This window comes from Entelurus aequoreus, linkage group LG05 (assembly GCF_033978785.1).
Source record: "Entelurus aequoreus isolate RoL-2023_Sb linkage group LG05, RoL_Eaeq_v1.1, whole genome shotgun sequence".
NCBI lineage: Eukaryota > Metazoa > Chordata > Actinopteri > Syngnathiformes > Syngnathidae > Entelurus > Entelurus aequoreus.
This window is the reverse complement of record NC_084735.1, coordinates 8,198,223-8,211,787: the sequence shown is the minus strand read 5'-3', so window position 1 is coordinate 8,211,787 and position 13,565 is coordinate 8,198,223. Positions and strand designations below refer to the sequence as shown.

General features: G+C 36.6%; 1 protein-coding gene across 1 annotated transcript in view; it reads left to right on the top strand.

Annotated features, from left to right (window-relative positions):
• Positions 1-13,565, top strand: part of LOC133650114 (ubiquitin-like protein 3) — a 34,283-nt gene that overhangs the window by 18,170 nt on the left and 2,548 nt on the right. The window contains exons 2-4 of the mRNA XM_062046950.1: positions 7,727-7,835; positions 10,069-10,155; positions 12,940-13,017. Of these exons, the coding sequence (XP_061902934.1) occupies positions 7,727-7,835; positions 10,069-10,155; positions 12,940-13,017 (274 nt within the window). The remainder of the gene's footprint in view (positions 1-7,726; positions 7,836-10,068; positions 10,156-12,939; positions 13,018-13,565) is intronic.

Below are 13,565 nucleotides of genomic sequence, written 5' to 3'. Positions count from 1 at the left end.
GTTATTGTGTGAATGTTATATATGTTGTGGTGAATGTTACATCTGTTGTTTGTTGTGTGAATGTTACATATGTTGTTATTGTGTGAATGTTACATCTGTTGTTGTTGTGTGAATGTTATATATGTTGTTGTGTGAATATTACATCTGTTGTTGTTATTGTGTGAATGTTACATCTGTTGTTGTTGTTGTTGTGTGAATGTTACATCTGTTGTTGTTGTTGTGTGAATGTTACATCTCTTGTTGTTGTGTGAATGTTACATCTGTTAGTTGTTGTGTGAATGTCACATATGTTGTTGTGTGAATGTTACATCTGTTGTTGTTGTGTGAATGTTTCATCTGTTGTTGTTGTTGTGTGAATGTTACATCTGTTGTTGTTGTGTGAATGTTACATCTGTTGTTGTTGTGTGAATGTTACATCTGTTGTTGTTGTGTGAATGTTACATATGTTGTTGTTGTGTGAATGTTACATATGTTGTTGTTGTGTGAATGTTACATCTGTATGTTGTTGTTGTGTGAATGTTACATCAGTTGTTGTTGTGTGAATGTTACATCTGTTGTTGTTGTGTGAATGTTACATCTGTTGTTGTTGTGTGAATGTTACATCTGTTGTTGTTGTGTGAATGTTACATATGTTGTTGTTGTGTGAATGTTACATCTGTTGTTGTTGTGTGAATGTTACATCTGTTGTTGTTGTGTGAATGTTACATCTGTTGTTGTTGTGTGAATGTTACATCTGTTGTTGTTGTGAATGTTACGTCTGTTGTTGTTGTGTGAATGTTACATCTGTTGTTATTGTTGTGTGAATGTTACATCTCTTGTTGTTGTTGTTGTGTGAATGTTACATCTCTTGTTGTTGTGTGAAAGTTACATCTGTTGTTGTTGTGTGAATGTTACATCTGTTGTTGTTGTGTGAATGTTACATATGTTGTTGTTGTGTGAATGTTACATCTGTTGTTGTTGTTGTGTGAATGTTACATCTGTTGTTGTTCTGTGAATGTTACATCTGTTGTTGTTGTGTGAATGTTACATCTGTTGTTGTGTGAATGTTACATCTCTTGTTGTTGTTGTGTGAATGTTACATCTCTTGTTGTTGTGTGAATGTTACATCTCTTGTTGTTGTGTGAATGTTACATCTGTTGTTGTTGTGTGAATGTTACATCTCTTGTTGTTGTTGTTGTGTGAATGTTACGTATGTTGTTGTTGTGTGAATGTTACATCTCTTGTTGTTGTTGTTGTGTGAATGTTACATATGTTGTTGTTGTGTGAATGTTACATCTCTTGTTGTTGTTGTTGTGTGAATGTTACATATGTTGTTGTGTGAATGTTACATCTCTTGTTGTTGTTGTTGTGTGAATGTTACATATGTTGTTGTTGTGTGAATGTTACATTTGTTGTTGTTGTGTGAATGTTACATCTCTTGTTGTTGTGTGAATGTTACATCTCTTGTTGTTGTGTGAATGTTACATCTGTTGTTGTTGTTGTGTGAATGTTACATATCTTGTTGTTGTTGTGTGAATGTTACATCTGTTGTTGTTGTGTGAATGTTACATCTCTTGTTGTTGTTGTTGTGTGAATGTTACATATGTTGTTGTTGTGTGAATGTTACATCTCTTGTTGTTGTTGTTGTGTGAATGTTACATCTGTTGTTGTTGTGTGAATGTTACATCTGTTGTTGTTGTGTGAATGTTACATCTCTTGTTGTTGTGTGAATGTTACATCTCTTGTTGTTGTTGTTGTGTGAATGTTACATCTCTTGTTGTTGTGTGAATGTTACATCTCTTGTTGTTGTTGTGTGAATGTTACATCGGTTGTTGTTGTGTGAATGTTACATCTGTTGTTGTTGTGTGAATGTTGTTATTGTGTGAATGTTACATAGGTTATTGTGTGAATGTTACATACATTGTTGTTGTGTGAATGTTAAATGTTGTTATTGTGTGAATGTTACATATATTGTTATTGTGTGAATGTTATATATGTTGTTGTGTGAATGTTACATCTGTTGTTGTTGTGTGAATGTTACATATGTTGTTATTGTGTGAATGTTACATCTGTTGTTGTTGTGTGAATGTTATATATGTTGTTGTGTGAATGTTACATCTGTTGTTGTTGTGTGAATGTTACATATGTTGTTATTGTGTGAATGTGCAAATGAAAAGGAAATTTGCGCGTGTCCGCCTTCGTAGTTCGTGCCGACACCGTTTTCTCTCTATCTTCTTGTTATGTGACATTCATCCTCCACTGTTGCCATTTCTAATATAAAGTAGTGTAAAGTTCTTACTCATTATCTGTCAGTAAACTCACCATGACAGCACTAAAACATACCGGTGTAGTGAGTTGACATTATTCACCCAAGGAACTTTAGTTGTTAGAGAGTTCCGGTCGGACGGTTTTTGATGTTTCCGGACGAGGAGACGCTGCTCCGCTATTGATTGAAGTAAAGTCTGAACTAGCTACCTGTTTTAACGACGGGGAGAAGATGCTGTTGAAGTGGAGGCACGTAAATAAGACCGCCCACAAAATGGCGCATCGTGAAGCGACTAAAACATCATCTATGCAACATTTTGAGCAAAGAACCACCATTACATGTTATGTAGACCACAAGGAAGTATTTAACATTTAGACAAAAACCATAATAATATGACTCCTTTAATGCGCCTTATAATCTGGTGCGCCTTATATATGGAAAAAAAATGGAAAATAGAGCATTCATCGGCAGTGCGCCTTATAACCCGGTACGCCCTATGGTCTGGAAAATAGTTTCCCCTTTTATTTACCTTCTTTTAAGTTTATTTACATTCTTTGATTTATCATCTTTGCCTTTTCTTTAATACTTCCTCCCTCTATTTACCTTCTTTTAAGTTTTATTTACATTATTTTATGTATCATCTTGGCCTTTTTTTTTAACACATCCCCTTTCTATTTACCTTCTTTTAAGTTTATTTACATTGTTTTATGTATCATCTTTGCCTTTTTTTTTTAACACTTCCTCCCTCTATTTACCTTCTTTTATTTTTTTATTTTTTTTTTTTACTATCCTTTACCAGCAGGTGTGTTGGAAAAAAAGCCTCATTAGTCATCTTTCTGCAGTAAAGCTGCACAATTCTGTCAAGAAATCTGAATCATGATTGTTTTTGTTACGGTCTGCTTGAAAGAAAACTCTTTTGACATTTTCATTTTCAAGTGGAACAACAAAAAACTGCTGGCACGTAAATAAAACTTCTCACAAGGTCACCATTTTCATTTTCTACTATCACTTTTCTCCACTCAAATTCAGAGTTATAAAGTTGACTTGGAATTGGTAAAAGAACAGTTGGAATATTTTGGAGAACTACTGAAACACTCTCATGCACACTACTGAAACACTCTCATATACACTACTTAAACACTCTCCCACACACTACTGAAACACTCTCATACACACTACTGAAACACTCTCATACACACTACTGAAACACTCTCATATACACTACTTAAACACTCTCCCACACACTACTGAAACACTCTCATACACACTACTGAAGCACTCTCATACACACTACTGAAACACTCTCATATACACTACTTAAACACTCTCACACACACTACTGAAACACTCTTATACACACTACTGACACTCTCACACACACTACTGAAACACTCTCATACACACTACTGAAACACTTTCAAATACACTACTGAAACACTCTCATATACACTACTGAAACACTCTCATACACACTACTGAAACACTCTCATATACACTACTTAAACACTCTCACACACACTACTGAAACACTCTCATACACACTACTTAAACACTCTCACACACACTACTTAAACACTCTCACACACACTACTTAAACACTCTCACACACTACTGAAACACTCTCATACACTACTGAAACACTCTCATACACTACTGAAACACTCTCATACACACTACAGAAACACTCTCATACACACTACTGAAACACTCCCATACACACTACTGAAACACTCTCATACACACTACTGAAACACTCTTATACACACTACTGAAACACTCTCATACACACTACTGAAACACTCTTATACACACTACTGAAACACTCTCATACACACTACTTAAACACTCTCACACATACACACTACTGAAAAACTCTCATACACACTACTGAAACACTCTCATAAGTTGTCACATTTACCTTCTTTTAAGTTTATTTATATAATTTTATGTATCATCTTTGCCTTTTCTTGAATACTTCCCCCTTCTATTTACCTTCTTTTATTTACCTTTTTTTTTTTTTTTTTTACTATCCTTTACTTTCTATTCAACTAGTTTTACCTTTTATGTGTTCTGGATTTGATATAATTTGATATAAAATGATAAGTCAAAGCTTTTTTCCAACAAATGAGTCGTTTTAAGTGATGAATCATTGCAGTCCTAATGTTTATTATTATTATTATTATTATATTTGATGTCACTGCAAGATGCTCCTCATTTCCAATAAAAACTCACAATAACAAACATTTTGTTGCATGAAGTGACAACATGAAGTGACAACATGAAGTGACAACATGAAGTGACAACATGAAGTGACAACATGAAGTGACAACATGAGTGGAAATAAAGCAAGCGTGCATGAACATCCCAAAGGTTGCAGCTCACAGGGCCTCAGGAAGTAACTCTTATGTAACCTTGTGTGTGTGTGCGTGTGTGCGTGCGTGCGTGCGTGCGTGCGTGCGTGCGTGTGTGTGTGTGTGTGTGTGTGTGTGTGTGTGTGTGTGTGTGTGTGTGTGTGTGTGTGTGTGTGTGTGTGTGTGTGTGTGTGTGTGTGTGTGTGTAGCAGTCCTTCATATGTCATCTATTGCTGCGTGTTGGATGTTGTCAACTATGTGACAAAAGAGTGGAGGAGGTGGAGTCCATTCTCCACTAACTTCCTGGTCATGTGACTTATGTTTAGGTGGTGTTCCTTCCTGGTTATGTGACTTATGTTTAAGTGGTGTTCCTTCCTGGTTATGTTATGATGTTATGTTTAGGCGGTGTTCCTTCCTGGTTATGTTATGATGTTATGTTTAGGTGGTGTTCCTTCCTGGTTATGTTATGATATGTTTAGGTGGTGTTCCTTCCTGGTTATGATGTTATGTTTAGGTGGTGTTCCTTCCTGGTTATGTTATGATGTTATGTTTAGGTGGTGTTCCTTCCTGGTTATGTTATGATGTTATGTTTAGGTGGTGTTCCTTCCTGGTTATGATGTTATGTTTAGGTGGTGTTCCTTCCTGGTTATGTTATGATGTTATGTTTAGGTGGTGTTCCTTCCTATGTATGTTATGTTTAGGTGGTGTTCCTTCCTGGTTATGTTATAATGTCATGTTTAGGTGGTGTTCCTTCCTGGTTATGATGTTATGTTTAGGTGGTGTTCCTTCCTGGTTATGTTACGATGTTATGTTTAGGTGGTGTTCCTTCCTGGTTATGATGTTATGTTTAGGTGGTGTTCCTTCCTGGTTATGTTATAATGTCATGTTCAGGTGGTGTTCCTTCCTGGTTATGTTATTATATGTTTAGGTGGTGTTCCTTCCTGGTTGTGATGTTATGTTTAGGTGGTGTTCCTTCCTGGTTATGTTATGATGGTATGTTTAGGCGATGTTCCTTCCTGGTTATGTTATGATGTTATGTTTAGGCGGTGTTCCTTCCTGGTTATGTTATGATGTTATGTTTAGGTGGTGTTCCTTCCTGGTTATGTTATGATGTTATGTTTAGGCGATGTTCCTTCCTGGTTATGTTATGATGTTATGTTTAGGCGGTGTTCCTTCCTGGTTATGTTTTGATGTTATGTTTAGGCGGTGTTCCTTCCTGGTTATGTTATGATGTTATGTTTAGGCGGTGTTACTTCCTGGTTATGTTATGATGTTATGTTTAGGCGGTGTTCCTTCCTGGTTATAATATGATGTCATGTTTAGGGGGTGTTCCTTCCTGGTTATAATATGATGTCATGTTTTAGGTGGTGTTCCTTACTGGTTACGTTATGATGTCATGTTTTAGGTGGTGTTCCTCATCGTGGGCGCAGGAAGTGAACAAAGTCCAAAACATAAAACCGCTTATCTTTGGCTGGAAAGGATTTTTTTCAACAGATTTGAACAGTTCCATATTCAAAGTGTTCCTCGTTGTGGTTTGTTAGCCAAGTCTTCATTTTGCAGTCTTTAGAGTACATGACAACATGCTAAATGTTTGCATGTTGTCTTATACACACTACTGAAACACTCTCATACACACTACTGAAACACTCTCATACACACTACTGAAACACTCTCAAACACACTACTGAAACACTCTCATACACACTACTGAAACACTCTCATACACACTACTGAAACACTCTCAAACACACTACTGAAACACTCTCATACACACTACTGAAACACTCTCATACACTACTGAAACACTCTTATACACACTACTGAAACACTCTCATACACACTACTGAAACACTCTTATACACACTACTGAAACACTCTCATACACTACTGAAACACTCTTATACACACTACTGAAACACTCTCATACACACTACTAAAACACTCTCATACACACTACTGAAACACTCTCATACACTACTGAAACACTCTTATACACACTACTGAAACACTCTCATACACACTACTAAAACACTCTCATACACACTACTGAAACACTCTCATACACACTACTGAAACACTCTTATACACACTACTGAAACACTCTCATACACACTACTGAAACACTCTTATACACACTACTGAAACACTCGTATACACACTACTGAAACACTCATACACACTACTAAAACACTCTCATACACACTACTGAAACACTCTCATGCACACTACTGAAACACTCTCATACACACTACTGAAACACTCTCATACACACTACTGAAACATTCTTATACACACTACTGAAACATTCTCACACACACTACTGAAACACTCTCATACACACTACTGAAACACTCTCATACACACTACTGAAACACTCTTATACACACTACTGAAACACTCTCACACACACTACTGAAACACTCTTATACACACTACTGAAACACTCTTATACACACTACTGAAACGCTCTCATACACACTACTCAAACACTCATACACACAGCTGAAACACTCTCATTCACACTACTGAAACACTCTCATACACACTACTGAAACACTCATACACACTACTGAAACACTCTCATACACACTACTGAAACACTCTCATACACACTACTGAAACACTCACACACTACTGAAACACTCATACACACTACTGAAACACTCTCATACACACTACTGAAACACTCTCATACACACTACTGAAACACTCACACACTACTGAAACATTCTCACACACACTACTGAAACACTCTCATACACACTACTGAAACACTCTCATACACACTACCGAAACACTCTTATACACACTACTGAAACACTCTCATACACACTACTGAAACACTCTCATACACACTACTGAAACACTCTCAAACACACTACTGAAACACTCTCATACACACTACTAAAACGCTCTCATACACACTACTGAAACTCTTATTCACACTACTGAAACACTTATACACACTACTGAAACACTCTTATACACAATAGTGAAACACTCTCATACCCACTACTACCACACACACACACACACACACACACACGCACACACACACAGTCCGGGGGATGTTTCAGCTTCCTGTTTGAGTCCTGCCAGGTGACTGACGTGACGTTTATGTGTCTGACAGATCAACCTGCGACTCATCTTAGTCAGCGGGAAGACCAAAGAGTTCCTTTTTTCGCCCAGCGATTCGGCGGCAGACATCGCCAAGCAGGTTTATGACGACTGGCCAATGGGTGAGCGAGACCACGCACACACACACACACACGCACACACACACACACGCACGCACACACTCCAGTGTGGGAGGTTGCGTGTGGACACATGTATTGGGACAGGAAGTGACAAAAGCAAGCTTTGACAGCTTTCACTCTGTAAGAAGTGATTCTTCCTCAAAATGTCCCCACCGAGTTGGAAGCGTGTCCCAATACTTGAGTTCACATGGTGTGAGTTGACGTGTTGAAGTGTTTCTACCACGTCATGTGCCACACACACTAAAGTACACACATAGCAAGCGTGCACACAAACAAAAAGACACACTAGTATGCGTGAGGGGCCGTTAGGGACATTATTCAGAACTACCTCTCACATACACGACTGAAACGCTCTCACACACACTACAGAATAGTTTTTATCACACACGCAAGTGAAAAGATCTCGTATACACTCGTATATATGACGCTCACATACACACTACTCAAACACTCTCAAACACACGACTGAAACACTCATACACACTACTGAAACACTCCTATACACACACGACAAACACTCTCATACACACTACTGAAACACTCATACACACTACTGAAACACTCTTATACACACTACTGAAACACTCTCAAACACACGACTGAAACACTCTTATACACACTACTCAAACACTCTCAAACACACGACTGAAACACTCTCATACACACTACTCAAACACTCATACACACTACTGAAGTTTTTTTTATCTCACACACAAGTGAAATGCTCTCGTATACACTCGTATATTTAACGCGTGCATACACACTACTCAAACACTTTCATACATACGACTGAAACGCTCTCATACACACTACTCAAACACTCATACACACAGCTGAAACACTCTCATACACACTGCTGATTTTTATTTTTATCACACACACACACAAGTGAAATGCTCCCGTTTACACTTGTGTATATATAACGCTCGCATACACACTACTGAAACACTCTCATACAAACACTCTCATACACACTACTGAAACACTCTTATACACACTACTGAAACACTCTCATACACACACTACTGAAACACTCTTATACACACTACTGAAACACTCTCATTCACACTACTTAAACACTCTTATACACACTACTGAAACACTCATACACACTACTGAAACACTCTCATACACACTACTGAATTTATTTTATCACACACGCAACTAAAATGCTCTCGTATACACTCCGCTCATAACGCTCGCATACACACTACTCAATTACTTTCATACATACGACTGAAACGCTCTCATACACACTACTCAAACACTCTCATACACACTACTCAAACACTCTCATACACACTACTGAAACACTCATACACACTACTCACTCTCACTCACACTACTGAAACACTCTTATTACTGAAATTCTCTCATTCACACTACTGAAATGCTCTAATATACAACACTGAACCCCTCTCATACACACTACTGAAATTCGCTCATCACACCACTGAAACGCTCTCATACACACTACTGAAACACTCTTATAAACACTACTGAAACACTCTCATATACACACTACTGAAACACTCTCATTCACACTACTTAAACAGTGTAGTGTGTATGAGAGTGTTTCAGTAGTGTGTGTGAGAGTGTTTCAGTAGTATGTATAAGTGTTTCAGTAGTGTGTGAGAGTGTTTCAGTAGTGTAAAAGTTTCAGTAGTGTGTGTGAGTGTTTCAGTAGTGTGTATGAGAGTGTTTCAGTAGTATGTATAAGTGTTTCAGTAGTGTGTATGAGTGTTTCAGTAGTGTGTGTGAGAGTGTTTTAGTAGTATGTATAAGTGTTTCAGTAGTGTGTGTGAGAGTGTTTCAGTAGTATGTATAAGTGTTTCAGTAGTGTGTGTGAGAGTGTTTCAGTAGTGTGTGTGAGTGTTTCAGTAGTATGTATAAGTGTTTCAGTAGTGTGTATGAGAGTGTTTCAGTAGTGTGTGTGAGAGTGTTTCAGTAGTGTGTATGAGAGTGTTTCAGTAGTGTGTATAAGAGTTTTTCAGTAGTGTGTATGTGTGAGAGTGTTTAAGTAGTGTGTATGAGAGTGTTTCAGTAGTGTGTATGAGAGTGTTTCAGTAGTGTGTATGAGAGTGTTTCAGTAGTGTGTATGAGAGTGTTTCAGTAGTGTGTGTGAGAGTGTTTCAGTAGTATGAGAGTATTGAACATGATAATTGTACAGTATGAAAGATGAGTGAAGTATGAATGCTGCTGGGCATGTTTTCAGACTGGGAGGAAGAACAAGTCAGCAGTCCCAACATCCTGAGGCTCATCTACCAGGGACGCTTCCTGCACGGCAACGTCACGCTAGGAGGTGATGGCACACACACACGCACGCACGCACGCACGCACGCACGCACGCACGCACGCACGCACGCACACACACACACACACACACACACACACACACACACACACACACACACACACACACACACACACACACACACACACACACACACACACACACACACACATGGTGCAGGTTCTGGAAAGTTCTTCTGCTGTTGATGTTTTCCTTAGAACAGAAGAAGCTCAGTGCTGAGGACAAGCTGCCTTTCACACAGACAGGAAGTGCAGGAAAAGGGTGGGGGTAGTCACTTCCTTTAGGAGGCCAAAGGTGCTCTCACACCTGTCCTCTACACCACTGTGTGCTACACCATACTGTCCTCTACACCACTCTGTGCTACACCAAACTGTCCTCTACACCACTGTGTGCTACACCATACTGTCCTCTACACCACTCTGTGCTACACCAAACTGTCCTCTACACCACTGTGTGCTACACCATACTGTCCTCTACACCACTCTGTGCTACACCAAACTGTCCTCTACACCACTGTGTGCTACACCAAACTGTCCTGTACACCACTGTGTGCTACACCATACTGTCCTCTACACCACTCTGTGCTACACCAAACTGTCCTCTACACCACTGTGTGCTACACCATACTGTCCTCTACACCACTCTGTGCTACACCAAACTGTCCTCTACACCACTGTGTGCTACACCAAACTGTCCTGTACACCACTCTGTGCTACACCAAACTGTCCTCTACACCAGTGGTCCCCAACCACCGGGCCGATTGGTACCGGGCCACGCAAGAAATTTAAAAAAAAAAAAAATAGTAAAAATATATATATATATATATTTTGTTTTATTTATTTGTTTTATTTTTTATTAAATCAACATAAAAACACAATATATACATTATATATCAATATATATCAATACAGTCTGCAGGGATACAGTCCGTAAGCACACATGATTGTATTTCTTTATGAAAAAAAAAAAAGTATTTCTTTATGGAAAAAAAAAATAAAAAAATCCACCCCCCCCCACCCCCGGTCCGTGGGACAAATTTTCCAAACTGTCCTCTACACCACTCTGTGCTACACCAAACTGTCCTCTACACTAGTGGTCCCCACCCACCAGGTCGATTTGTACCGGGCCGCACAAGAAATTAAAAAAAAAAAAAAAATAGTAAAAATATATATATATATATATATTTTTTTTAAATAAATCAACATAAAAAACACAATATATACATTATATATCAATATAGATCAATACAGTCTGCAGGGATACAGTCCGTAAGCACACATGATTGTATTTGTTTATGAAAAAATAAAAAATAAAAAGTTTTTATTTTTTTTATTTCACCCTCCTCTCCCGTTCTATTTTGATGACGTTTTATTTTGATGACATTTTATTTTGATGACGTATTTTGATGTTTTATTTTAATGACATTTTATTTTGATTACGTATTTTGATGACGTTTTATTTTGATGACATTTTATTTTGATAACGTATTTTGATGTTTTATTTTAATGACATTTTATTTTGATGTCATATTTTGACATTTTATTTTGATGACGTATTTTGATGTTTTATTTTAATGACATTTTATTTTGATTACGTATTTTGATGACGTTTTATTTTGATGACATTTTATTTTGATGACGTATTTTGATGACATTTTATTTTGTTGATGTATTTTGATGACATTTTATTTTGATGACGTTTTATTTTGACGACGTATTTTGATGACATTTTATTTTGATGACGTATTTTGATGACGTATTGATGTTTTATTTTAATGACATTTTATTTTGATGGCATTTTATTTTGATGACGTTTTATTTCGATAACGTATTGATGTTTTATTTTAATGACATTTTATTTTGTTGACGTATTTTGATGACATTTTATTTTGATAACGTATTGATGTTTTATTTGAATGACATTTTATTTTGATGCCGTATTTTGATGACATTTTATTTTGATGACGAATTTTGATGACATTTTATTTTGATAACGTATTTTGATTACATTTTATTTTGATGACATATTTTGATGTTTTATTTTAATTACATTTTATTTTGATGCCGTATTTTGATGATGTTTTGTTTTGATAACGTATTTTGATGACATTTTATTTTGATAACATTGATGTTTTATTTTAATGACATTTTATTTTGATGCCGTATTTTGATTGCATTTTATTTTGATGTTTTATTTTGATTACATTTTATTTTGATGCCGTATTTTGATGGCATTTTATTTTGATGATGTTTTGTTTTGATAACGTATTTTGATGACATTTTATTTTGATGACATTGATGTTTTATTTTAATGACATTTTATTTTGATGCCGTATTTTGATGGCATTTTATTTTAATGACATTTTATTTTGATGACATTTTATTTTGATGGCATTTTATTTTAATGACCTTTTATTTTAATGACCTTTTATTTTGATGACGTTTTACTTTGATGCCGTATTTTGATGACATTTTATTTTGATGACATATTTTGATGTTTTATTTTAATGACATTTTATTTTGATGCCGTATTTTGATGACATTTTATTTTGATGGCATTTTATTTTAATGACCTTTTATTTTAATGACCTTTTATTTTGATGACGTTTTACTTTGATGCCGTATTTTGATGACATTTTATTTTGATGACATATTTTGATGTTTTATTTTAATGACATTTTATTTTGATGCCGTATTTTGATGACATTTTATTTTGATGACATTTTATTTTGATGAGGTATATTGATGATATTGTTGTGTTGTGTGTGTGCAGCACTGAAGTTGCCTCTGGGTAAAACCAGCGTCATGCATTTAGTGGCCAGAGAGACGCTGCCTGAGCCCAACTCACAAGGTAACTAACATCCATCTTCTAGCTCCGCCTCCTCCATGTTTACACACCTGTCATGTTAGCATGTACACTACTTCCTTATAAGGCATCAGATTTCTTACTTTGTCATCTGTATAAGGTGTGGTGTTAGTGCTGTATGTCTGTATAAGGTGTGGTGTTAGTGCTGTATGTCTGTATAAAGTGTGGTGTTAGTGATGTATGTCTGTATAAAGTGTGGTGTTCGTGCTGTATGTCTGTATAAAGTGTGGTGTTAGTGCTGTATGTCTGTATAAAGTGTGGTGTTAGTGCTGTATGTCTGTATAAAATGTAGTGTTAGTGCTGTATGTCTGTATAAAATGTGGTGTTAGTGCTGTATGTCTGTATAAAGTGTGGTGTTAGTGCTGTATGTCTGTATAAAGTGTAGTGTTAGTGCTGTATGTCTGTATAAAGTGTAGTGTTAGTGTTGTATGTCTGTATAACGTGTGGTGCTAGTGCTGTATGTCTGTATAAAGTGTAGTGTTAGTGCTGTATGTCTGTGTAAAGTGTAGTGTTAGTGCTGTATGTCTGTATAA